Genomic DNA, 26,165 nt, shown 5'->3' with positions numbered 1-26,165 from the left:
GCTCCGCAACGGGAGAGGCCACAACAGTGAGAGGCCCGCGTACCGCAAAAAAAAAAAAACAAAAAACCCACATGTTTACTGAGCAATTACTAGGTGCCAGGCATGACACCTAGCGGTGGGGATAAGGTACAGCAGAGAACAAGGCAAGAAGGTGCTTGCCCTCAGTGTGATTCAGGGAGCCGGTCAAAGGAAACAAATGTATAAATGATGCGGTAACTGCTATAAAAAAAAAAATACACAGGGTGATGGGAGAAAATATATGTCTCTCCGGTCGGAGAGAGCCTCTCAGAAAAGTGGCATTAAGGTTGAGACCCGAGCTTGGTCTTCAGGAGGCACTTACCTTAAGACATTATTCCCACAGACCTACTTTGAAAAACGCCTACAAAAGGAAAGAGCGGACTTGGTCCACAGAGGGGCTGCTTCCAGGCATCCAACCTTAGCTGCAAACTTTGACCGGCACTAGAGGGCGCCGCGGGTCCTCCCAACCCCCATGAGGCACCGTAGACACAGGCCCTGCCTAACTGACCTCCGGCAGCTGCCGCGCCAAGGCCCCGAAGTCCGCAAACGGACAGAGAGCAAGGGCGGCGGCGCTAGGAAGCCCGAAGGCCCTAGAGCATCGCGAGGGGTCACGAGGCCCTCAAAGAGAGGACATTCTCAGGATCACAACGCAACCAAGAGCAGATACTCTCTCGCTTCCTCCGGGACAGCCGGTTTCCGGCGCCTCTAAACCAGGAAGTGCCGGCGGCGCCCAATCCTGGCCCTCCTTCCGAACTTAGCCTTAGCGTACGCTCCTCGCCCGGGCAGCGCGAGGCGAACGGTCTATGGTTACCAATCAGCTCTCAGGAAAGGCGCATGCGTCATCAAAAGAACGCAACGTACGGGAACTTTGACCTGAAGACGACTTACTCTCGTCTGCCCCTCCCTCACTGCGAAGATGGCGGTCTCCAGAGTGTGCTGGGCGCGGGCTGCTTTGTGGGGTTCGGCGGGGCCCCCTGGACCTTATGTCGCCCGGAGGCTGCAGTTTGTTCGCTCTGGCATGGCCTGGGGGGCCCCTCGGTGAGGGACTTGGAGAGAGAATAACATTTTTGACGTTCAGGCTCTTCCAGTGTCTCAGTTTTGTTTGCATGCTGTGTCTTAATTCTCAGGGCTCCACGCCCTGGCCCCTGGATTTTTATTGTGCCGCGCAGAATTCGCACCGGGATCCCTGCTAGAGACCTGGCTTCGTGACCCTCTCAATTCTCAGTGCCCCATGTTGTTTGAATTCCCCACGTGTCCTGAGCCTCCCTTTTTCGGCTCAGATTTTACTGCTACTTATCCGGATCTCACCTCTCTGGCTTTAGCCTGCTGCCCAGATTGCCCCTCAGGCCTTCCGCTCTCTCCAGACTCGCCACTTACCCGACATCCATTCTTGCCTGGCGTCTCATCTGCCCTATCTGTTTTTCTCAGTCTGACTGCTTATCTCTCCATGATCTCAAGATCTTTGGATTTCAGAAGTTTCAGGTCTTAGCATACATTCTCTGAAGCAGATGTTTTACATTATGGACCCCAGGCGCGAAGGGGCTTCCAGGCTGGTTCCCAGATAGTCTCTTTCCTCTTCCTTGTAGGTCTTCAAAGCTTCACCTTTCTCCAAAGGCAGATGCGAAGAGCTTGATCTCTTATGTGGTGACCAAGACAAAAGTGATTAATGGGAAATACCATCGTTTCTTGGGTCGTCATTTCCCCCGCTTCTATATCCTGTATACAATCTTCATGAAAGGTAAAGACAAAACTAAAATAAAAATCCATTGAATCAGCTCTTGGGCAGTGTCAGAGAGTTAGAATAAGTAAGATCACTTGCAGGCTCTGCGATGGGGGTGTAAGCTGGTATGTCTTCTGTTTCATAAATGCTTGAGCATTAAACTGTTTCTTATAAGTTAGCCCTTCTTGATGTTTCTAGAAAGGTATGTTGAGAAACAACTTCTGACAACACCCTGGAGGATTATAGGTATTTTTGCACTTTTCCTAACCACACATCTGACTATAGTAGAAATGATTTGTCGTGCACAAGGGCAGAGATCTATAGCTGCACAGACCTGCCCTGTGATTTACCAGTTGACTTGGCTTGTAAGAAAATGTAGTCTAATGTTTGTCACAGATCTCTCCTGGGTAGCACGTTGTGGAAATAGCACTACACGTACTTGGTTTCTGAATGTTTCGGTTCAGATCAGAGCTCTGCTAGTTACTAGGAGATGGTAGAGTGTCACGTGTCCACTCTGGAGCCAGACTGCCTGGGTTCAAATCCCAACTAGTCACTAGCTGTGTGATTGGACTTGTTACTTAACCTCTCTGTTCTTTGGTTTTCTCATCTGTAAAATGAGGGTAGTAATAGAACCTGCCTATTGTCTGCATGGCTATGAAGGTTAAATAAATCCATACACGTAAAGTCCTTAGGACCAGATTCATAGTGACTGCTCAGTAAGTGTAGCTATAACTATTATACTCTACTTTTTTTTTTTTTGCGGTACGCGGGCCTCTCACTGATGTGGCCCCTCCCGTTGCGGAGCACAGGCTCCGGACGCGCAGGCTCAGCGGCCATGGCTCACGGGTCCAGCCGCTCCGCGGCACGTGGGATCTTCCCGGACCGGGGCACGAACCCGTGTCCCCTGCATCGGCAGGCGGACTCTCAACCACTGCGCCACCAGGGAAGCCCACTCTACTTTTTTTATCATAACACCAATTATAGTAAACTCCCACATTGTCAGCTCTGAATATTATAATTATTACTAGCTTCATGTACTTGCAAAAGCTGTAAAGTGGAGATAAGAATGACTGCTTTGTCTGCTCCCCAATTTATAACTAGAATCAAATGAAAAAAAGAGTCTGAAAGCATTTTGGTTGTTTGTGTTTAAGCCTTTTATTATAGAAAACTTCAAACATAACACAGAAGTAGAGTAATACAATGAACTTCCATATTCTCAACCTCACTTCAACAATTATTGACTCACGGCCACCAGTATTATATCATTTATACATTGGCTTTCTCCTGTATTATTTTGAAGCCAACCTAGACATTATACCATTTCATTCATAAATAGGAAAACATTTTTATAAACTAAAGTTCTAGGTCAGTGTAAGGATTATCTTGGAATGAAGTGAAAATGCAATCTTAGAAATGTGTTGAATTCCAGTAATTATAAAAGTGTTCTAGAAAGGAGATAAATTAATATCTGGTTGAGATATACAAAGGGTTAATTGAGCAAGACTTCCTGAGGTTAAAGAGCTTTGAATTTTTATTTTCAAAAGGGAGTGAGTAATGAACCAGAAGAGGGAGACCATTCCCTGGTAGATCACAGAACGCCAGCTTGGCAGGAAGAGAGGTGATATGCTGGGGGCAGGGGGGTGGAAGGGGGCAGAGGGGAGAAGGATAAGAAACGAAATATAGGTCAGCCTCGCAAGAGTTTCAAGTGACCTAGTTTAAAGCTTTGATTTAGAGTAGCATTGGGGAGGGAGGGACAAGTGTGTGTTGTGGGTGAACATGGAACAAAAGGCTGTGGTAATCAGATTGGGCTAACATCACACTCTGTCCTCTACTTTAATGAGGTAGGATTGCAGATGTTATGGGCTGATGCCAAAAAGGCTAGAAGAATAAAGACAAATATGTGGAAGCACAATATAAAGTTTCATCAACTTTCATACCGGGAGATGGAGCATTTGAGACAGGTATGCACCAAGGGCAGATATCCAGAAGTTCACGGTGATGTAATTAAAGTTAACCCAGAACTCACGTCATTTCATTCCTATTTTCTTCACCACTGACCAAGCTGTTGCCCCTTGCCATGAGATCAGATCATTTGTCAGAATCAGTTCATTCAGAGTTGTGAGCCTCCATAGCAGAGCTCCGTAGAGTTTCTGGAACACTTTCTGAATAAAAGTGAACAGTAAAGTCCAGTTCGTTTCTGAACATATAAAAATCTGCAAGGAAGGATCCAAAGGCAGCAGGAAAGTAGTATTTGGTGATAACTTGATGGTAGTTTTGAAGCTGAGAGTAAGAATCTAGGACCATTCCGCAGATCAGGAAGAATTTACTTAGGGATTTGGTATACTGTCAGGCCCTGTACTAGACATTGTTTGGGATACAAAAGTAAACAGATCAGGGCTCCTGTCCTTAAGGAACTTACCAACTAGAGGTAGATAGAAATAACCTTGATCCTTACCTGGGCTCTAATAGAAGTTTACTGCACAGTGGGGTGGAGGGATTGTCCATTGTACTAAAAACTTACTTGGGTTAAAACTGCATCTGTGTTTATTTCTGCTTAGTTCCGTCGAGACGTCACCAAGTGTCTTTTCCTAGGTATTCTTTCCATTCCACCCTTTGCCAACTACCTGGTCTTCTTGCTAATGTGAGTACAGAGTTCTGTCTCTCCGGCATACTGAAGATATGTAGATTTTTTTTTTTTTTTTTTGCGGTACGCGGGCCTCACTGTTGTGGCCTCTCCTGTTGCAGAGCACAGGCTCCGGAAGCGCAGGCTCAGCGGCCATGGCTCACGGGCCCAGCCGCTCTGCAGCATGTGGGATCTTCCCGGACCGGGGCATGAACCCGTGTCCCCTGCATCGGCAGGCGAACTCTCAACCACTGTGCCACCAGGGAAGCCCTATGTAGATTTTTTTTAAATTACAAATTAAGAACTTTCCATTTCAGAAGTTAGGCAGAGGTTATCAAACTTCTGCTCCAATTTTCTCATTAGCCCAAGGTTCATAAAAGCCACCTGGGTTACTGCGACGGCTGTAGGAGTAGGTGGCCTGGCTTCTCCCTGTCTCTTAGCTGCTCCTGTGTGATGTGAAATAAGATAATGATCTTTTCCATCATCCCTAGAGGCAGCAACCCACTCTCTTAGAGGCATAGCAACTTGGGACAAATTTTTTTCTTCAGGAGAAAAATGCATTTCATATTCTGATAATACCAATCTTTATTACTTTACCTTATATCTGAAGATGACAGTTTTAAACTATGACCTTGCATGTTGTTCTAGTTATCTATTGTATAACAAACAACCTCAAAGCTTAATAGCTTAAAACAACCACCATTTTCATGATTTTATGGGGCAGAAATTTGGGCAGGACTCAGGTGGCAGACAGATTTTTCTCCTGTGTCCCTCAGTGATAGTTAAAACTGGTGAATGGACTAGTCTGGACAGTCTAAGGTCACTCTTAGGTCTGGTGCCTTAGCCGGGATGGCTTTGGAAGACTGGAACTGTCAACTGGGGTGCCTGCATATGGCCTCTGTAATGTGGTGGCTTCAGGGCAGCGGGACTTCTTACATGGCAGCTTAGGGCTCCAAGAATGAGTGTTCCAGCAAATAAGAATCTGCATGGGGCTTCCCTGGTGGCACAGTGATTAAGAATCCGCTTGCCAATGCAGGGGACATGGGTTCGAGCCCTAGTCTGGGAAGATCCCACATGCCGCGGAGCAACTAAGCCCGTGGACCACAACTACTGAGCCTGCGCTCTAGAGCCCGCGAGCCACAACTACCGAGTCCATACGCTGCAACTACTGAAGCCTGTGTGCCTAGAGCCCTTGCTCCACAACAAGAGAAGCCACTGCAATGAGAAGCCCACACACCACAACGAAGAGTAGCCCCTGTTCGCTGCAACTAGAGAAAGCCCGCGCGCAGCAACGATGACCCAACACAGCCAAAAATTAAATTATTTAATTAATTAATTTTTAAAAGTTTCAAGAAACTTTAAAAAAGAATCTGCATGGCCTTTTAATTTTATTTATTTATTTATTTTTTGGTTGTGTTGGGTCTTCGTTTCTGTGCATGGGCTTTCTCTAGTTGCGGCAAGTGGGGGCCACTCTTCATCGCGGTGCATGGGCCTCTCACTGTCGCGGCCTCTCGTTGTGGAGCACAGGCTCCAGACGCGCAGGCTCAGCAGCCATGGCGCACGGGCCTAGTTGCTCCACGGCATGTGGGATCTTCCCAGACCAGGGCTCAAACCCGTATTCCCTGCATTGGCAGGCAGACTCTCAACCACTGTGCCACCAGGGAAGCCCTGCATGGCCTTTTATAACCTAGCCTTGGAAGTCACAAAGACTTCTGCTCTATTCTGTTGGTTGATGCACTCACCCAGATTTTAAAAACCAGAGGCACAGACCTCACTTCTCAATAAGAGGAGTGCCAGGGAATTTGTAACCATGTTTTAAAACCACTGCCCGTATAGAGAAATGAATTAGAGGAATTCCATTTTGTATATACATAGGGACTGCGAACAGTTTGAGGTTGTCAACATCACATACAAAGTCCAGCTCTGTCTGCAGCTTTGTCCAAAATATGTTCATCACATGCTTTGATTCAAAAGGAGTCATTTATCTGATTGCTGCGTACAAGGCTGTTCCCATACTGCTTCATTTTACATAACCTCAGTAACGTTGCTTGAAATTGGGCTTCAGTGTATCTTTAAATCTTGGTCTGACACTCATTTACAGGAAAGAACAGTAAGGTAGGGAAATAGTGTTTCCATCTCTTCCACCAAGCATTCATGTCTGCTAAATGCTTTCTTAGCTCACTTTGAAAGATGCCCGTTTCAGCAAGTGACTTTGTGATTCCTTTTCTTTTCAGGTACCTGTTTCCTAGGCAACTGCTGATCCGACATTTCTGGACCCCAAAGCAACAAATTGATTTCTTAGATATCTATCATGCTCTCCGGAAGCAGTCCCACCCAGAAATTCTTTGTTATTTAGAAAAGGTTATCCCTCTCATTTCTGATTCAGGACTCCGGTGGCATATGACAGAATTGTGCACCAAGGTATTCCTCCAATTAACCCTTCCTGCAAACCAGGAATCTTGTTAGATCCAGCGTGCACTAAAACTGGGTAAGAAGGCTAGTCTGGACCTTCCTAACATCTGCCCATCTCTTACCTCTCCCAAGATGCAACGTGGTACCCACCCAGCAATACATGATATCCTGGCTCTGAGAGAGTGTTTCTCTAACCATCCTCTGGGCATGAACCAGCTCCATGCTTCGCAGATGGTGAGCACTCAGGCTTTCTCTATTCCATGGCGTCACCTCGCTTCAGGTCTTACTTGCAGTAACACGGAGTTGACTTTCTCCCCCTATATTGTGTCACAGAAAGCCTTGAGTCGAGCAATGCTTCTCACACCTTATCTGCCTCCTGTCTTGTTGAGATACCGTTTGAAGACTCATACCACTGTGATTCACCAACTGGACAAGGCTTTGGCAAAGCTGGGGATTGGTCAGCTGACTGCGCAGGAGGTGAAGTCGGTAAGTGCTTGATTGCAATATCAACCTGCAGTCCTTGGTGGGCTTTTGAGCTCACGGGGCTGGGAGCTTCCAGGGAGCTCCTTGTCTTGCTTGTTACAGCAGAGCCCAGGTTCTTGATTCTCTCACCTCATTTCTATGTCTTTTTTTCTGAGTGAACTTAACTAGTGGGAAGGAGTTGCCCACAAGAATTTTGGTTTACGTATGTTTTCTTCTGGCCCTTCAAAAAGCAAGGACACTACACTTTAGATCTATTGTTTTAGATTGTATAGGCCTTTTTGCTTCTCATCCTGTCCATCAGGTTCATATTGCCATGGTGAAAGGTTTCTTGTGGGGATGAGGTTTTAACTTATTTAAAGGGGATTTGGGATTCTCTGTGGGTTTATACTTCCTTGGCATACTTGCTCTGTGATAATTAAGGATTGTTTCTCTTCTGAGCGATCTAGGCTTGTTACCTTCGTGGCCTGAATTCCACCCATATTGCTGAAGAGAGGTGTCGAACTTGGCTGGGAGAATGGCTGCAGCTTTCCTGCAGCCTGAAAGGTGAGACAAATGCCTGTGGTTATGCCACTAAGATCCAAGTCATTTTTGTATTTTATTCTGAGGTTTTATTTGGGAGTTAATTATTAAGTAGCGTGAGACCCTTATCTAATATATATGTCTAATTGAAAGGGCGCAGACTCACTTGCCTACAGGGGCTAGGCAGGTAATGAAGTAGACTGTGCAAGACAAGAGGGAGGACTACGGATTATGGGAACCTGAGTGTGAAGCAGGGTTGCCCAACCTTGGCACTACTGATGCTTTGCTGTGGAGGCTGTCATGTGCATTATAAGACGATACAGCAGGCATCCCTGGCCTCTATCCGCTAGATGACAGTAGCACCCCCTCACCCAGAAATGTCTCCAGACCTTGCCATGTAACTCTGGGAGAAGCACCAGCCCCAAGGCATTCAAATTCAGAATGAAAACACTCAGTTGCCTAAACAAAAAGTATCTGCGGGTGGGTATTAGACCTGTGGGTCTCCTGTTTGGAACCTTTGGCTAGGCCTCGATATCTTCTAAGCCTCTGAACATCAGGGTAGGCCTACTAATCTCCTTGGGGCTGAGAAATGTCCCTGGAGGACCAGCTTCTACCGGAAAATTCCGAAGGGTGACAGTGGGGTTTAGTACCATTACCATCTCTGAATTTTCTACTGCCATCACATGAGAATCAAGTAGATATAGATATTCGGTGGAAGGAAAGAAAGTGTACATGCAGGGACTGGAATGAAGCAGGGGAACTTTGAGAACAGTGGCCTCTTAATGTCACACCTCCCTGTACTTGGCTTTCTGCCTCTGGTGTCAAGCCCCACATAACAAGGTAGCTGGAAGGCAGGCTCTTCCCTGGCCAAACCATTAACGTTGATGTTGTTTTCAGAAGCTGAGCTGTCCCTCTTGTTACACAATGTGGTCCTGCTTTCCATCAACTACATTGGGACAAGGCGCTGAGCCGACAAGGAGCGGGTGGCATTGTCCTGCATGCAGTCACATAGTCCAGCAGCGTGGGACCAAACAGCACTTGTCAGCAGAGTGTGTGCCCTGTTAGGCGTGTGCAAGGCAGAGGAGCAGGTGCCCGTGTGGCAGCTGGAACTGAAAGAAACCCTCCTACTGGGGCGGCCCACGAGAGGTGTCATCCCAACTTCCTCAGAATTTGCTGGAGCTGGCTGCAGGCTTTGTACTGGGCTTTTACTATGGTGTTTTAAGTTCGGATCCCAGGAAGTGAGCTTTTGCCCCAGGTGGGAATCCTCATTTGGCTTAGGACTTACCCGCTGCCACATTCGTTACAGCTGGGGTTTTTTTTGTTTGGTTGGTTTTTTTTGCCGTACGTGGGCCTCTCACTGCTGTGGCCTCTCCCGTTGTGGAGCACAGGCTCCGGACGTGCAGGCTCAGCATCCATGGCTCACTGGGCCTAGCCGCTCCGCAGCATGTGGGATCCTCCCGGACCGGGGCACGAACCTGTGTCCCCTGCGTCAGCAGGTGGACTCTCAACCACTGCGCCACCAGGGAAGCTCCGTTACAGCTGGTTTTGTTCAGCCTTTATATCCATGCATGTACTTTGATGCCCCCGTCAGCACTTTGGTATGACCAAAAATAGGGATTTTTATTTTTTGTTTCCCTCACAGGGCTAACCACTTCCCTTTTTTTCAAATCCTTTGAGCACCTTAACTTTTTTTTTTTTTAAGTAAATAACTTATGGGAACATTCTAATGGAAAGATAAAAGAAAATACAAGCACTTCTTGACTCAAGTGTTTACAGCCTTCCCCTCCCTCTCTTAATTTCTGGACTGGGCTACAGCCCCTGTGGATCTTAAACGCTTTGCTACTTCCACTGTGTTGCAGCGATCCCACTGTAGCTGACAGTGGCCGCCTTTGGGCCGTGGATCAATCCTGTAAGGTACTAATTACTGCCCAGCCCGAGACCAGGAGAGGTCTACTTTGCGATAGTAAGTTGGGTTCAGCTTCTGTCTGTGTGCATCAGTGACCTGTAGTAACTTATTGTAAACGCATGAAGCACTGTTTTTAAGCTCAAGTAAAGACTGCCTGAAACCAGTTGCTGGAAATTACTTATGCATACCCTAATCATTTTACTAAGGCTCCTTTTACAAGACTGACTGACATGAGCTAACTAATGGCGAGATAACTGGTTGGAATAGAACCTTCTGATGGGATGGAAATGACAAAGGAGCTAATTTGAAGTTGATCCTCTTGCTAGATTTTAAGATGGTAACCAGGAATAGAGAATTTCATATATATATATATTATATATGTGTATATATGTGTGTAAAGTAATGGAATTACAAAGTGGGCCCCAAGAGTAGGGACTGAGGAGGGAAAAGCTCCAGCAGGGCAGATCGAGGCCTACTTCAGCTGAAAAGGTATGTTAGGGCATATGATGCAAGTCAAGCTCTTGATGCTCCAAAGAATGTTCTATTTTTCCACCATAAAACATTCCTATTGTTAACATTAATCCTTAACTGACCTAATTTGTTTTATATACAATGCTAGAGAAGCATCTTTTCTCTAACAAGTAACTGACTTGTGGTCTGCCAAGGTAAAGAATAACACACCATTCTTTTGAATATTTCTTTAATATTACATTTAAATATTCTCTTTAAATACAGCATTATCACAATGTAAAGGACCTAAAAGGCAAAAAAAAAAAAAAAATTTTTTTTTCAGAGAACCAGACAAGCTTTGGATTCACATTGAAATACTACCTGCGTACAGTATGTGAGAAAGGAAATTGGAAAATAATTAAGCGTTGTAATAATCATTTTTTTATCTACGCCTAGACTAAGCAGGACTGAAGCTCTCTGCCTCTGTGATCAGAGGCCTAGCCTTTCTAGCAACCATGAACTATAATTCTGTCCAACTCAGGTAGCACCAGAAACGAGATGGATCAGGTTTGTAGAAGAGGCCCTTTGCCTGACAAGACAGTTAATGCTAAACGTTAATATTTAGCATTTAAAAGCTTGGGATAGGTGAGTCAGAATTGCAGAGTTAATGAAGGGATGAACTTATATTAAACTAGTTTTTCAGAAAAATCAAATTATCTTGGAGGTTGGCAATGAGTCTAGTTAGATGCAAATTCTTGGTTTGATCCCAAACGTGTGTTTTACTGAACAGGTGAAATCCACTCCCTAGCTTAGGCTGGAGCCTTCCTAAGGAGGGAATGTATAACGCTCACCTTCACCTTCCAACACAAACTTCTAGAAAGATTTTTCTCCAAATTCCCAATTAAACTTCAGTCTTACATCTGAGGGGACCAGTCTAAGGTGGCAGAGTGTAGCTCAGTTCGGGATAGCACCTAGATCTCAGGTACTTCAGACTCTCAACTCCATTTCGGGACTAGAGAATGGGGAGAGATAAGGGCCTATGACTTATTAACTCCCCTGCAAATGTAAAACCCAACAAAAACAAGAATGAACAGGAGAGGCAGAATGCGTTAAAAGATGTAACTGTGTTAAATATGAGGTCTTTCAGGCTCAGTTTAGGTTTGATAGGTGAAATGCTGCTGCGATGTATGTGAAGGTTGCTTTCAGACACCAGGGCCTTAAGATCCCACAAGAAAAGGCTTTATGAGCAAGATAAGTAGGAACAATTATTTCCTCCACCAAAAAAAAAAAAAGTTTTTTACTTTTTTTTTCTTCTGGTTAATAAATCGTAGCAGTAATGAAGCATGGTGTAAAGGATGCTAAAGAGTGTTTTGCTCCCTACTGCCTCCCTCTTCAAACAGAGGCCATAAAAAAAAGAATGAAATAAAACAGGCAGAGATAACTTTGCTAGTAAAAAGAATTCAGTGGTGGTCAATGGAGGACATCCTGGAAAGTAAGCAGGACATAAGAGAACAGGAACCGTATCCCCCCTAATTCAGGTACAAACTGAATGTGAGTCCCACTCAAGACCTCAAAGGTTACAGTCAGAACCTGACTTCTTCAGAACCTGGAAGTTGTATGTAGCATTTAAGAACTGGTTTGGCTTCCAATCTTTATATTATCGAGATGGGAGGGATCCAATAAGCGTTTGCAGTTATCGGGGGTGAACAGTATAAGAATACAGTGTAAGAACTCTAACCCTGTATATCCAAGAGGGACCATGAGGGCAGATACAAAAAGGAAACAAAAACTAGTTGGTGAACTTGCTACATTCTACATTCCTTTAAAGCTCAAATTTCTCAAATTGGGGTAGGGGGGACAACCTGGGTGAAAAAGCAAGCATGGCAAAAAGTCATTTTTCTAGACAGCAGCCTGTTCCTGCCGCCTCCTTTGGACACAGGTTAATGCTCTATATAGGCCTCCCATGGGATGTGTGAGCCCCAGACTAAAGCTGCCTGATGGAGCTGGGGTTAGACATATACAGAAGACTCAGGCTCTCGATGCCACATCCCCAGCCAATCTAGCTCTTTCCCTTCAAAGGAAAAAGGACAGAGGGGTAAGAAAAAAACAAGACCAGTTTAACTCTAGTACCTAAGAACATGTGAAAGAAACAATTCAAGTTAAGACCAGGAATCCCCAGTGTGGGGAGCAGGTCAGAGAACACCAAACATGTCAAATATTAACTTATTTACCAAATAGGGGCCCAGGGAACGCAGGTTAAATTTATGTAGATCCTGGATGTTTTGTACAGAAGCAGAGACCCTTTCACCCCCTCCTCTCCAGACTCAGCCAGCTGATTCCAACTGTATTATTATGATACACCAAAGTGGGATATCAGAGTAACCACTGAGGAAAGTGAGCTTGTTCCCCACCTGGAGCTCAGGAGAGGGAAGGGGCTCTGTCATGCTGTTCCAATTGTTGTGTTCTGGTCCCTACGTGAACAGCTGTTTGAATTACCCAGCTTCTCCTGTGAGATTGTAGTGCGGTTCCAACGGCCCAGAAAGCTCAGTATGCAGCCTCCTCTGCCCCAAGACTCTATCCCCAGATCGAGCTGAGGCTGGTCTCCTTGGTTCTGTTGGCCCTTTAAAAAATACTTGTACAGACAATCCTTTCCTACCCGTTCCCCAAAGACCCCAATAAAATAACATGGGAGCAGCAGCTGCTTCTACAGTTTTGTTTTTGAAATGGTGTTAGATAAAATAAGGGAATAAATAGAGAATGGGTAAGAGGCATAATCTCCATCCCTGTGTCACACTGCCAGAGGGAGCTCCAGGGAAGGCTCTTCAGGGGGCCGGTCCTCATTCTGCCGTGCGGTCTCCACCACACAGCCCTCTTCGTTGTCCGTGCGCAAGGGGAGGTTTGAGGGGCACCAAGAGGGGCGGAAGTCTTCATCCTCAGGCTCCTCGGGGTTACGACCTTCGGGCACTAGAGCTTCTAGAGTGGATGTTTTCCCCACCTCTGACTTACAGAGGGCAGCCGGGTCTGTGGGGCCACAAGCCACCAGTGAGGTAACCGGGAGAGAGAAGACACTCAGATCCTTCTCCTTGGGGAACGAGGGCGGGACTTCTTCCGTACCAGGCTCTCCTTTCGCCCCCAGGACTGGCCTCTGCTCCACCTGGTAGTAGACCAGGGGCCCACTGTTCAAGTAGGATGGGTTGTTCACGGCTGAGGCAGTTGGCTGGTCTGAGTTCTCGGCAAAACACAGCACGGAGGAGCCTGGGGGCAGCTGAGCCTGGATAAGGATGGGGGCTGTCAGGCCTGGGCACAGCTCTTCGGGAACAGCCAGGGGCTCCTCCAGGATGCACACGCCCAGGCTCTCCATGCTGGAGTCCAGGCTGGCACTGGAGCCGCTCGGGTCCTCCTCCGCCTGGAGCCGCTCCAGCTCCTCCGCACTCTGCAGGTGCAGCACCGCCGTCTCATTCTCAGCGATGAACTCCTGGAAGTCCTGTGTCTCTGAGCCCTGTGCTGCCGCCAGGCTGCAGCTGGCAGCGGGGGAGGGCTCCTCGTCTGGGGCTGGCGGGCGGCTCACCTGCCGCTTGCTCTCCAGCTCCAGCTTCATGATGGTGTGGAGGTAATGAGTCCGGACCCGGATTGGGTTGAATTCAATGCGCCCAGCCATGTTCCCACAGCCGTCCCGGGAGCAGCCACATGGAAAGGACATGCGATCCACCTGAGGAGGGGACAAGGAGGTTGAGGCCAGATGAGATACGAGACGTTAGCTGGCGAACACAGGGAGTCAGGGTTTGAGGTCCTCTTACAAGAGAAACAACCAATTCAAAACACAAGCTGCAGCGTGAGCTACTGGAGCACTAGATGGGAGTTACCAGACCACCTGCCTTTCCATTCTAGCACAGCCACTAATTAGTAGTGTGACCTCAAGAAAGTCATTTCTCTCTCTAGGGCTTTGTTTCCTCTTCTAAATAAAAAGAAGACAAAGATCACGTCAAAGGGCCCTTCCAGTCAAAAGACCAGAGATACCTCTCTGAAAGCTTGACGGTTCTCAGAGAAAAGAAATGTGTATGCCTCAGAGACTTTTCCAGAACCTACCTACTTTATTAAGAAAACAAAAGGCCAGGGCCCAAGCCTACTGTGTTCTTTGATGACAGGGATGGGAAAGGAGGTAGAAGATCTCGCTAGTCCAAAGCAATACATAATGGGGAAACTAGGCAAAGGTGCCTTTGCCAAGGTGCTATAGTGAAGGTTCGAACAAAATAATGACCAGCTTTTCACTACCTGCTTCATTTTCCCTTGATGGTTGGCCAGCTTGTTTTGGAAGCAGTTATCAAGATAATTAACTTCTGCACCAGGGATATCTGGAAAGGAGATGCTTTCTACCTCCTCATCTCCCTTTTGAATCCCCCAAATGAAAACACCCCATACGTATCAAAAATAAAAATGTGAGAAGACAAGTCTTCTGTACAAATACAGTGTCTTCCTATGAAATCAACTTCTAGCACTCTCCCTTCCAGTTCTTAGGAACAATCCATTTCTTAGGACTGTCCTCAGGTCTGTGTGTAACAGAGTGATTCATTACAGGACTCAGTCTGAAAAGCATTATCTGGTCGGACCTGCTATAGCTATCTGATACCAACCTGAAAATAAGAAAGAAAAGGTTAAGATAAATCCAACCACAAGGACTCAGCACCACAGCCTCAGTATACAGGTTCCAGATAAATTTCATTCTTTGGGATGGTACTGCCATTTTCAGTTGAGATGTGTCTTCCAAACTGTCCCTTGTCAGAAGGCCCTCTGGGGGATGATGCTTTCTATCTCTTAGGACACTATGGATTTAAGCCCAAATCTGATCCTGAATTAGATTCTGAGGACTATTCTGATTTTTACAAAATTGGAGTAGAGGTACTGTGAATAAGTGTTTGTAGGATAAAATCTAAAGGCCTACCTCAGTTCTCTGCTTCCACTTACCTCAAGGAATCAGTCCACATTCAAGGACAGCTATTAAATATTAAACTCACTAACCCCCGTTCCTCCATGTGCCAGCAACTGCTGCCTATCACCTCTGAAGTGAGATACACAGAAAAAAAAAGATCATTGCTATCTCCACAGCCTAAGAATCCCGTCATACTTGTTTTCTTTGTTGGTGGAGGAGGGCTGTAGAACTGAAGTGTTCACCTGTGCATGGGCATCTCCCACATTCACTGGCACCCACACTAGACACCCCTGACTCTAGGGTGGATATACTATCACAGCAAAATGTGGACCGACCTGGCATTTAATCCCAGCCTGGCTACAGGCACACGCTTCCGGGTCACAATACAGTCGACAGTCACAACCACACTCTTCCCGTGACAGTCGGATGGCTCGAAGTTCTTGCTTCTCTTCAGCATCAATGCGGTGGACCCCAGAAGCCCTCAGCAGGGCCCGTCGCCGTTTGGTGGGCAGAGGCTGCAGGAAGAAGTAATCATCCACCTCCACGTTTTCCACGTCAATATCTTCATCTGAAACATCATCCAATGTCAGGCAGTCGGCCTCCACCGACTCCACTGTCCCGTTCTTGGTCAGCTGCCAAGAGACAGAGCATTATCAGCAGGCGCCTTCCCACCGGGTGCGCCTAGAGCAGCTTGGGCCAAGTGAACTTTCTGCCATGACGGAGGTATCCGCGCAGCCCATCCCGACGCACGTGTGGCTACCGAGCACTATAAATGGGGCTAGTGCAACTGAGAAACTGAACTTTTACCTTCATTTAATTTTAATTACGTATAAATAGCCACTAGTATGGCTGGTGGCTACCGTACAGGATAGAGCCGGTGAAGAGAACAGTTCTAGAGCAGGAAGACAGGAAGCCTGTGCAGCTCTAACACCAGCCCGTCAACACAAGGGACGTCACCTTTCTGGATCAACGCTTCTTAAAACCTCTGTCTCACCTTCCCTCCCAGAAGATGATCTTTTCCCCCAAATATACCCTCCATTCCCAGGCTTGTGTCCCTTAGCTTCGGCTAACCTGCCTTCTCATACACGGAAGAAGAGAAGGTATTTCAATGGCTGGATGTTCCTTGGATGTAAACAACCATGCAAAACACCCTTCAGTTTGCACCCTAAAGGACCCCAAACCACACTGTGGGAAGAAGAGTACATTAAAGTATAGCACAAGACTACCTACCAGTCTTTGTCAATGAACCTGAATCCCCACAGTGTGAATAATTATCTGTGCATACACAGAAGAGCTTCATTTTATGTGGAGGAGAAAAAAAATGAAGTTATTAATAATGGCTGTCAAGAAAGCCCTCACTTCCAAGCCACGGCCTAGAAGAAATATATTCTTTCTCCTTTCTTTTGTTTTGGCCGTGCCGCATGGCTTGTGGGATCTTAGTTCCCCAACCAGGGACTGAACCTGGGCCCTCGGCAGTCAAAGCACCAAGTCCTAACCACTGAACCACCAGGGAATTCCCTCTTTCTCCTTCCTAATCCTCTTTTATTTGGTTTCAAAAAAAGTCTGTGTGTGAGGCAGGGTGGCATACATGATACTGAGTGTACTGTCTGCAGGCAGAAATCTGGGTTCTCTGGATAAGAAGGACAGAGAGCCAGGAAAGCGGATCTTAGTGGAAGGACAGGCTGAAGACAATCTGTGGCTGAATGAGTTTTGAAAACTCACTAGAGAATTCAGGTAAAGAAAACGAGGCCTCACAATCCCCAGGGCTCTGGAAGGTACGAGCAGGATAAAAGCCAAGCTTTTGGCAGGTTTGGCTTATTTCATCAGCCAGCCAGAAAAGCGCTGGTAAAGGAACAACTCCTGGGAGAGACGTGATGCAAGAGACCTGGCTAGTAAGGCATATACACCTGTTTTGTTTGTTTGTTTGTTTGGGGGGAGATGATAAGAGAAATGAGAGAAATAAAGTGGTGCTTCTGGGGATCCCCTAGACTATTATTTCTGTCCCAGGCAGGCCAACTACGAGGGGCCTTTCCACAGACCTTAGCATTGCTCCTGCCTGTTTCACCAGGGTTGGCCTCCTCCGAAGCACCCTCCCTCCTTGCTATCCTCGCAAAGGAAAGAGATGAGACATGCAATAGAAAGAAACCCATGTAGATATGAGAATTTAATATATCCTAACAGAGGTGGCATTTCAAATCAGTAAGGAAAAGACTCTTCTAGTCATTAAACGGTATTGGGACAACTGTATGTTCTTTTGAAAAAAAAGTAAGTTAGATTCCCAAGTCATGCTATTCATAATAATGAATTCCATATAGATAAAAGACCAAAGAAAAGTAATAAAAATATTAGAAAAATTATAGGTACTAATACTGATGCAAAGCAGCAGCAGCTTTTTTTTGGAGGGGGTGGAAGTCCAAAGGGAAAACAAATATTAGATGGCATAGGGGAGACGCAAAATGTATATTTTTTGAGACCAACTGCCTCCCCTATAGAGTGCTGAAGAAGGAAAAATTTCTAAGAAAAGAGTAAAGTGGACCAAAGTAAGGGTGTTCTCTCGACATAGAAGATGCCACCACTGTGCTGCTCACTAAATCTGCTTAATAAGTAGCAGTCCTGTTTCTCAGTCTCAAGTTTGCCTGGCTTTGTCCCTAGACCTCCTACAAGGGAGGACACAGAACAGGGTGTCTGCTTTGACATGTCATCCCTCTACCAGATTTAGGGGAGGATGTTTCTTCTTAGGGAATAGGAAGAAAACCTTCATTACAAATGATAAGAAGAGTGTTTATCTGCCCACCTGTTGCTGTAGCAGCAGGAAGGTGATAGGGTCGGTGACGAAATTCCTCAGACAGAAGAAAGGGAAGCCTGAATGTCATTCTAGTTAGAAAAACAGGTGTTCTTTAGGCGTAGACTTCGGGCAGCAGACATAGAGCTCTCAAAGGGAGAGAGCAGTGAGATCTGGTTCACATACATCCTCTGCCACCAGTTCTCCAACCCTACCACATTCTGGTGTGTCTCATTAGGATTTCACCCACAACCCTGGAAATAATGCAGCCACCTGTTTTAATGTGGGTCCGCATACTTTGAGCCCAGAAGAACTTGGCCAGGCCTGAAGCAGTGTTCTCCAAATCTGGAACTAGGAACTCTGGGGGCAATTTTTGCAGACTGGTGGAAACTATGGCTGTGGAGTGCCAAGCAGCGCTGAGAGCAAATGTGTAGCTATAAAGAGCCATCTGAGATGGGTCTTCCAGCCCTGTTCTCCTCCTAAACTTGAAGAGCTGGTGTGGCATCAGACTGCAGGCCCAGTACTAAACAGATCGAAATAACTATTTGGTAATGCTATTGTTTATACCCGAAAAACTATCATCTAGCAATGGGAGTTACAGAATCAGCAGGATCCTTTCAGAGGATGTAAAAGATCCCAAACCTGTTCTGTGCATCAGGCCAATGGACAATCATTTGACGAGAAACTGAAACACTGCTTCCTCAGGGTCCAGGGGTGGCAGACTTGAATACCTTCAGGTATTCACACTTTAAACTTTAAAAACACTTGCAGAGCGGGCGAGAATAGAGAATTCTAGGGAAGCCATTTTGCTATCTCTGCTAGACTCCCTACCAGAGACAAAAAGAATGGCATCTCAGACTGAGATTTGAATCCAAATCTGAGATTTCTCACTAGAAAGATACGGAATCTCTACGTACCAAAGGCAACAGTTCAAAAACAAAACAAAACAAAAACACCACATGATAGACCTAGATGGTTTCCTGCTTTATCTTGGCACATGGGAAGTACCAGACCCTAGACCCCTTAGGCACCTTCATCTTCTTGGCGTGGAGCTTCTCCTCCTTCAGGTGTTCACGGAGAATCTCCCGATGGTTCACCTCCTGCTCCTGAGCAAACTCACAGAGCGTGTAGCTGCGTACAGAGTTATGGCGCTGGGCCATGCCCAGAGAGCTGCCGCCCTGGCTGGGCACGCTGGTGAAACCCTGGCGCCGGGCAAAGTAGTACACAGTCACCTGGTCAAAGCGCACATTCTTCCTCCGCAGCTGCTTCTGCCGCTTCAGGATGGATGTGGCTGAGAAGGGAGCACAGAAAGAAAGCTTTTAACCCAGAGATGGCCTGTTTGGGGACCTCATTCTTTCTCACTCATCTAGGCTCTCAACTCTTCTCCAAAAGTGCTCCCTGTATCTAGAGACCTTCCTAATTTTCAAGTCTTAAAAGCACAGTGGGAAGGGACCTTGACCATCTGCTGGTCCACACCACTGCCTCCAGACTGACTTCACCCAAACAGATGATCATAAAATCTATTTTTAGACATCAGCTGGGAAGAGAATCTCTAGGTAATCTTTTCAGGATGTAACAATCTACATAGCTTCACTGTCCAATACAGCAGCTACTAGTCACATGTGGGCAGTTTAAATTAATTAAAGTGAAATAAACCTTAACATTTAGCTCCTCCGTTACACCAATACAACTCAAGTGCCCAACAGCCACACGTGGCTAATGGCTATCATACTGGACAGTGCAGATACAGAACATTTCTATGATAACAGAACATTCTTTTGGACGGTGTTTTGTTGTTTTGGCCGCACCACATGGCTTGCGGGATCTCAGTTCCCCGACCAGGGACGGAACCCGGGCCACAGCAGTGAAAATGCCGAATCCTAACCACCAGACGACCAGGCAACACCCACTGGATAGTGTTGCTCTATAGCAGGAGATGGCAAACTTCTGTAAAGGTCCAGGTAGTAAATATTTTAGGCTTTGCAAGCCATGAGGTCTCTGTTGCCAACTACCACTCAATTCTGCCACTGTAGCATGAAAAGCCGTCATAGACACTGGGTGTGGCTGTGTTCCAATAAAACTTTATTTACAAAAACAGGCAGTGAGCCAGATTTAGCCCACAGACAACCCCCGATCTACAGAATCCGAAGTTCTTTCCAAGAAACTAATTGAACCATAAGAATTAAGAAGTGTGGAGATGCCCCAGTTGTCCAGGCAGTAAGCATTTATGTCCTGCTAGAGCTACAATTTTGTGGAACTCTATAGGACTCTAGTGGGGAAGTGTAGACTCCTAGACAACTCCTTCTTCAGTTTAATTCAACCCATTCTGGGGACTCACAAAGCACAGCACAAGTAAAATCAGCTAGAATAATTCACATTTAATATAAGTCTATGATATTAGAGCAATGAGGTCCTCCAAAGAGCAAGGCTGAGCTATGTGTGGGAGAGATTACGAATAAGGGCAAATCCCCAAGCTGGACAAAGGGTGTCTCAAAGAGCTGCAATGGGCTCCGATGCTTGGGGTACATGGGGGTAGGCAGGCAGGGAGCAGCTCACTCACGTGTGAAGCTGGCAGTTGTGGGAGGATTGAGGCTGTCGCAGCTGTCAGCGCTGTCACTGCTGGAGATCTCATCATCGGAGTTGGAAACTGATGAACCCACATCCACATCATCAAACTTCCTCTTGAGACCCGAGCCCGTGAATGCATCCATTGGTTTCAAAGGGGTTTCCTTGGGGAACCCACCACGTTGGCCCCAAAGCCCCTGCTCACCACCAGTCAGCCAGGTGCATTAGGATTCTGCCCAGGGGAAAAGAGGGATCAGCATAGCTTCACTTCACCTTCCCTCTTAGGACTCCTGTCCTAAGACAGACCCCGCCCAAGTCTATACACACGGCTCTCCAACTGAAGAAAGCACCCGAGCTAGCACTGATGTCTGCTCTCTAGAAACAAGGTCATCTCTCTCCAGCCAGCACTCTCCTACTTTTGTCTCTCCCAAGCCCTCCAGTCTCAGTCACTCTTAGGATAATGAGACGACTAGCGGCAGCACCTTCCCAGTGGAGTGAAGGCCTTTGCTTCCAAGCAGGCTGGCCTCTAGGCTTCATTAGCCCTGGGGTAACAGTAGCTGCTCTTCTGCTCACCCAGGAGAGCTCTCCACGGGGTCAGCAGGAGGGACTGGGGATCAAAGGCAGAATTAGGCTGTGCCTAAACCTAGACTAGATCCAATTATTATTCCTAGTGGAAATATAGCCTGGCATTTCCTAAAGGGTATCCATTAAATAAACTAGTTCCATAGATATTAATAGCTTTTACATGGAAATGGAACTGCTGTGTCAAAATACTTTAGAAAACTGCTTATGGAAGACCTTTTAGAGGCTTTTAATATGCTAATGAACCTGGTGAAGGGTGGGAGGAAATAGAATGCAGCGTTTTGCACCCATGATTAAGGAACCCTTTGTTTCTAGAGTATCTTGGTGGGGGGCAAATGATCCTGGGAACACACTTCGGGAAATACTGCTCTAGGCTTTCAATTTCAAAGTACATTGGCAGTCAGGGAAATGCTTTACCCAGATCTTCACAAATGTAAAGTGTCTCATCAGCCTCCTAAAAAGGTCAAATTGGGTTCTAAAGAATGGACTGAAGATTAGAATCTGCACTGGCTTCAAAACCCAGACTCTTTCCCAATCGCCTACTGCTCCATAAAATAGGGCTCAGCTGACCTGCCATCATCCTCTGTGCAAGGAAGACGTAGCTTTACAATCTTTGCCCTCTATAAAGAAACCAGCAAGGGCACAACAAACAGCAGGAGTGACAATTTATTCTGGTTACATTGATATGGCAGGCAGTGTTTTCAACATGCTGCCACACAACCAAGGAATCTGGGATATTCCATTTCCCAGGTACAAATCTTTCTCCTCCATCTTTGGACTTAAGTTCCCAAGGATATGAATCTGCTCAGCAGAAACGCTGTCAAAGCTGGAGCCACAAGTGATGATCTGAAACCTCCCTGCTTTTGCCTCAGTAATGCCAGAATCTCCCCAGACTATGATCTCACTAGTTGCTAATTATGCAGCAGGAATAACAACACTGCCCAGAAAGCCAGGGCTGCATTACTGCAGAGCAGCTACCCAGAATATACTGTGGTGTCAAGAGATACCTGCTACAGAGCTGTTTTTCTGGACTGTTTCTTGGAAGCGATTTGCCTGCTCTTGGGTCAGCTCTACACAGTCAACCAGACCTAGTAAGTACTTTAGGAACTTCCTAATTTATCTAGCCAGATCTCATCAAAATTCTGCATTCAAGTCACAAGATGCACCTAAGAAACCTGCCATCATAGGTCTCAGAAAAGCACATTCCTGAAATAAACTGGCCAGAAAGAAAATAATCAAGCACCAGATAAGAATTGTAATTAAATTTAAAAATGAAACCAAAGTATCAATTTTGTTCTTCAGGTTACTGATCTTACCATCAGAGGTCACATTCCTAGGACATGGGTAAGAATGGAGACAGCCAAGGACTTTTATGGGTTAAGACTTCGGCTGGGCTTAAAGATACCTATTAACTAACAAATTTCTCATTCCATTCTATTACCAGGGGAGGGGAGACCTTTGCTATTGAGTACATATGTGGGTGGAATAAAAAAAATAAAAGAATGTTGACCACTGAATTTAATATTTCCTCCCCACTTAAAAATCTTATCGACCACACGAAAAAGCAGACTGAGCTCAAAATCCTTCTCAGAAAGGACGTAAGTCTGGCTTCAGTTTTAACTAAGATCCAGTTAGTGCTGCTACTAGGAAGTGCCTTTTTCCTTAGCCTGGAAGCACTCGGGGATTGACAACTGGAAGCAAATGTGCACCCCGTCCTTTGTTCAGGTGTCCCTTTGCTTCCGGTAGTGTGGTTGCCTTTGAATATTTCCTTTTAAGCCCTGTGGGAGGCTGGGTCTGGTCCAAGATCATCTTTTACTATGAGGATTCTCCACTGTCTTAACCCAGGTACCCTCAGGGTATCCCTTCTCTTCAGGTCACTTTTTGTGCACTCTCTTGCAGCCAGGATTGCAGGCTGCTTGTTCTATTCTCTTTCTCTCTTTTTTCTACGTCTTCCTCACTTCCACTTCTGGAGTAGAGGTTTCTAGGCAATGACAGGAGGCAGGTAAGAAAGTAGAAAAAAGATGTGAAACCTAGAAAAAAAGTATTTTCCTTAAAATGTCTGAACAGCTGTATATGTAAATAATGTCCATATTGACTGAGCTCTCTTTACCCTATCCAGGATGTCAGCATCACTTTTTCTGCCATTAACCCATTCTTTAAAAAAAAAAAAAAATCCGACGATTCTGTCCTGACAACCAATGTAAGTTTATATTTCAACCCAGCTCTCCTCATCCAACTCTCTGGTGTGAACTTGACTTGTTAGATAAAGATGTCCACTGGGCACCAAGAAACCTCCCATCCACTTGCACTGTGGCCTGAAGAAATCTTTCTCTGAAATAGCAACAAGAAGAATGGGTTCCACGTTCCAGTTCATCAATCCGACTTCCTTTCAAACCACAATGAGAAGCCAGTCATTCCCACTTCTCTCAACTATTTATTCATTGGCAGAGGATCAGTGCTTATGTTCGAGAAAAACACTTCTAAGTTATACTCCAAGCACTTAAACCCATACAGAAATAAACACGATGAGACTGGAAATGCAGGTCATAACTGACAGTTAACTGTCAAAATGACGAACTCAAACAGCAAATGCTTTTGGAGAAAATAATGCAAACCTCTATAAAAGCTTTTATGCCAGTAAAACGAAAGGTCAACTGACCCTTTCTAGCTACATGTCTTTCTGTCTTTTCTCAAGTGTTTCTACTAGTTGAACATTTCCCAAAGGTACATGAAATAATTTAGATCCATAGTATATAGAGGTTTTTAGGCTAGCACCAAATAAAATAGATCTATATCATATCTGTACTTTAGTATTAGACTTAAGCCTTTTCAGGCCTATGTGGATTCCTATAACCACCCCCAAAAACAAAAGCCCAAATACGTGAGACTAGCAAAAAAGGAACTGCCCCTCCCCCCAATTTTGTGGATGCAGAATGTATTGACAAAGTTTAGGTAATGAAAGCCTCTCTCATAAATGAGTCCAAAATAAGACATGGTACATCTCACAGGGGAAGGCCTCTCTACTCAAGTGAAACCCAACCTGCTAAAGGTCAAGGGCCAAAAATCTCTAGTAAGATCGTCAGTGCTACCAGCTGTAGGGTTAGAGGAACGAAGGCTTGTCAGGATCAACCTAAATAAGATGACAGGTCCTGTTTCTCCTTTTACAAAACACTGTGAGTTGCTTCTCAAATACTATGAATTTCGTGGATCCATGTGTCCGTGTGATTACCAGGACCGTGCACTTACAAAGTGCTCAAGTGAAAACATCTTGTTTAAACTAGGTATTTCAGGGAAGCCCCCCTCCAACCGTCACTCCCTGGTTTTTACCCCTTCACTGACACAAGGTTAGAATTTGGCTTTCCATGTTTAACCTCCCATCGTATGAAGGACATGAGATCTTTGTGGTAGAAATGGAACATGATGCTGCAGGAGCCATTAACTCTCAAGGATATCCAGTCATTTATAACTCTGGCACACACCAACATCCTCCTGGCTTTGGACATTTGCAAAACGGAAAGTCAGTAAAGAAAAGGAAAATCTGAATCAACTATGGATTTACCTTGAACTGAAAACTGCAGGGCAAGGGGACACTGTGTCTCTTAGGGATAACTTCTAACGTTTCATACTGAAGAACGGTTTGTGTGTCACACTGCCACTCTAAACCCCTTTAAAAGGATGAATCAAGACCATAGCACTAAAAGGAATGGATGGCAATCAGCTGCGTGTTTGGGCCTGTGAAAAAAGATCAAGCTAGCAACCAGGGAAAGTGATGCTTTCGTTTTCCCACACAACGCCAGAAAAAATGGGAGACATCAGGAACCTGGGTTGAAAGGACATGTCAAGTCACCAGTTCCCCTTAACGGACACCCCCGCTGAACCCTTCAGCTCCGGGGCACCTTTCCTGATTCCTGCTAACCTTCCCGCTCATTCCAATCGTCTGCAGCCCCTACCCGGTTTCCCATCCCTTCCTGCCTGCTACTCACAAATTCCCAACCACTCCTCCCACATTTTCCTCTATTTCCCCCCTCCCCTTCCTTCACTTCCCTCCATCGTACATCATCTCCACTCCATTCCGAACTCAACCCGCATCCGAATTCCTGCCGGCTTCTAAGCCCGCCCGTCGGTCTCACTCAAGCTGCCCCCGCAGTCCGGGCCCGCGTCCTCCGTGCCCCTCGCTCCCACGCCTCTCCCGACTCCTTCCCTTCCCAGCGGCGCCCTAGCTCCCCGCCCCCCGCGCCGACCGCTCCCGTTCGTGGCTCCCTCATTTCTGACCCCTCCATCCCCGCGGCTCTGGGCTGACCACTTCTCCACAGCTGCCGGGAGGCCGATCCCGAGAAAGGACAAGGCGGCACCCTCCGCCCCGCACCCCCAGGCCCATTACCGGCTCCGCCGCAGCTGCCTCCTCCCGTGATGGTCTCTGCCACCCCCGCTGCCGCCGCCGTCGCCGCCCTAGCCCGAGTGGGAAGAAGGGAGGAGAGAGCGAGTCCCGGGGCCGCGGAGACGGTCTGGGAGTTCCCAAGGCGGCAGGGCCGGGAGAGACGGTGGGTGGGCAGGTCGGCCGGCAGGCGGCGGAGGGCGGGCGGCGCCGGCAACTCGGGCGCCCCCGGCAGCAGCCGCCCAGAACCGCCCCGGCTCCGGCTAACAATAGGCTTTGGCCGCAGCGTTCAGGGTCTTATAGGCGCCGGCACGTCCGGACCGAGCCCCGGGGCAGGCTGGGAAATGGAGTCTACGTGCCGGCCCCAAGCCCAGCGGCATGCCGGGAGTTGGAGGCGGCTACCAGCGCAAAGCCGAAACTCGCCCGCAAACAGGCTCAGGAGGCTGTGAGTCCGCAGCAGCGGACCCTGGGAAAGCAAACGAGTTGACGCCACAGCAGCCTTTTGAAGAGGAAAAGCGGAGACCCTCAGCTACAGATCTTCGGTGATTAAACAAATTCTCCTCTGTAACTCCCCTTTTCCTTTCGCCAGGCCCACACTCCCATGCCTAAGGAACTTAATCCCCCTTATCCTTGCTCAGGGGATCTAAGTCTTAAGCAGCATGACGTGCTGCAGCCTGCCCAAGGTATAAAGAAAATACAAGCAACGCAGAGTAATCTCAATATGTATTGATGGGTTGTTTTCCTTCCAGAAATTTCTTACATGACTTCTGATCTTCACAACTGTGCAATCCATTTTCAAAACG

General features: G+C 46.6%; 2 protein-coding genes and 1 non-coding gene across 12 annotated transcripts; 1 reads left to right on the top strand and 2 right to left on the bottom strand.

Annotated features, from left to right (window-relative positions):
- The first annotated feature begins 856 nt into the window (after window positions 1-856).
- LETMD1 (LETM1 domain containing 1) lies at window positions 857-9,844 on the top strand. 10 transcript variants are annotated; one of them, XM_065886941.1, is made up of 10 exons: window positions 857-1,056; window positions 1,605-1,756; window positions 3,584-3,699; window positions 4,297-4,379; window positions 6,596-6,782; window positions 6,906-7,007; window positions 7,107-7,259; window positions 7,703-7,799; window positions 8,673-9,095; window positions 9,269-9,844. In XM_065886941.1, the coding sequence occupies exons 1-9, from the start codon at window positions 935-937 to the stop codon at window positions 8,741-8,743; spliced, it is 1,083 nt and encodes a 360-aa protein (XP_065743013.1). In that variant the 5' UTR covers window positions 857-934; the 3' UTR covers window positions 8,744-9,095; window positions 9,269-9,844. The 10 variants fall into 10 exon arrangements, with proteins under 10 accessions (XP_065743013.1, XP_065743011.1, XP_065743012.1 ...); XM_065886939.1 differs by lacking the exon at window positions 9,269-9,844 and having other exon boundaries at window positions 935-1,056; window positions 3,584-3,738; window positions 8,673-8,743; XM_065886940.1 differs by lacking the exon at window positions 9,269-9,844 and having other exon boundaries at window positions 935-1,056; window positions 1,584-1,756; window positions 8,673-8,743.
- A 2,986-nt stretch (window positions 9,845-12,830) lies between these two features.
- On the bottom strand, window positions 12,831-25,632 carry CSRNP2 (cysteine and serine rich nuclear protein 2). Its single transcript, XM_065887850.1, has 5 exons — window positions 25,369-25,632; window positions 20,401-20,637; window positions 18,872-19,131; window positions 15,394-15,690; window positions 12,831-13,840 (listed from the first exon to the last, which is right to left on the bottom strand). The coding sequence occupies exons 2-5, from the start codon at window positions 20,549-20,551 to the stop codon at window positions 12,920-12,922; spliced, it is 1,629 nt and encodes a 542-aa protein (XP_065743922.1). The 5' UTR covers window positions 20,552-20,637; window positions 25,369-25,632; the 3' UTR covers window positions 12,831-12,919.
- TRNAQ-UUG (transfer RNA glutamine (anticodon UUG)) lies at window positions 16,499-16,571 on the bottom strand. Its single transcript has one exon. It is a non-coding gene; the product is annotated as a tRNA-Gln (tRNA).
- Window positions 25,633-26,165: the final 533 nt, after the last annotated feature.

Source organism: Phocoena phocoena, chromosome 11 (genome assembly GCF_963924675.1).
Source record: "Phocoena phocoena chromosome 11, mPhoPho1.1, whole genome shotgun sequence".
In the NCBI taxonomy this organism is placed as follows: Eukaryota; Metazoa; Chordata; class Mammalia; order Artiodactyla; family Phocoenidae; genus Phocoena; species Phocoena phocoena.
Note: the sequence above shows the minus strand (reverse complement) of the source record. Positions and strands in the feature narration are given on the sequence as shown.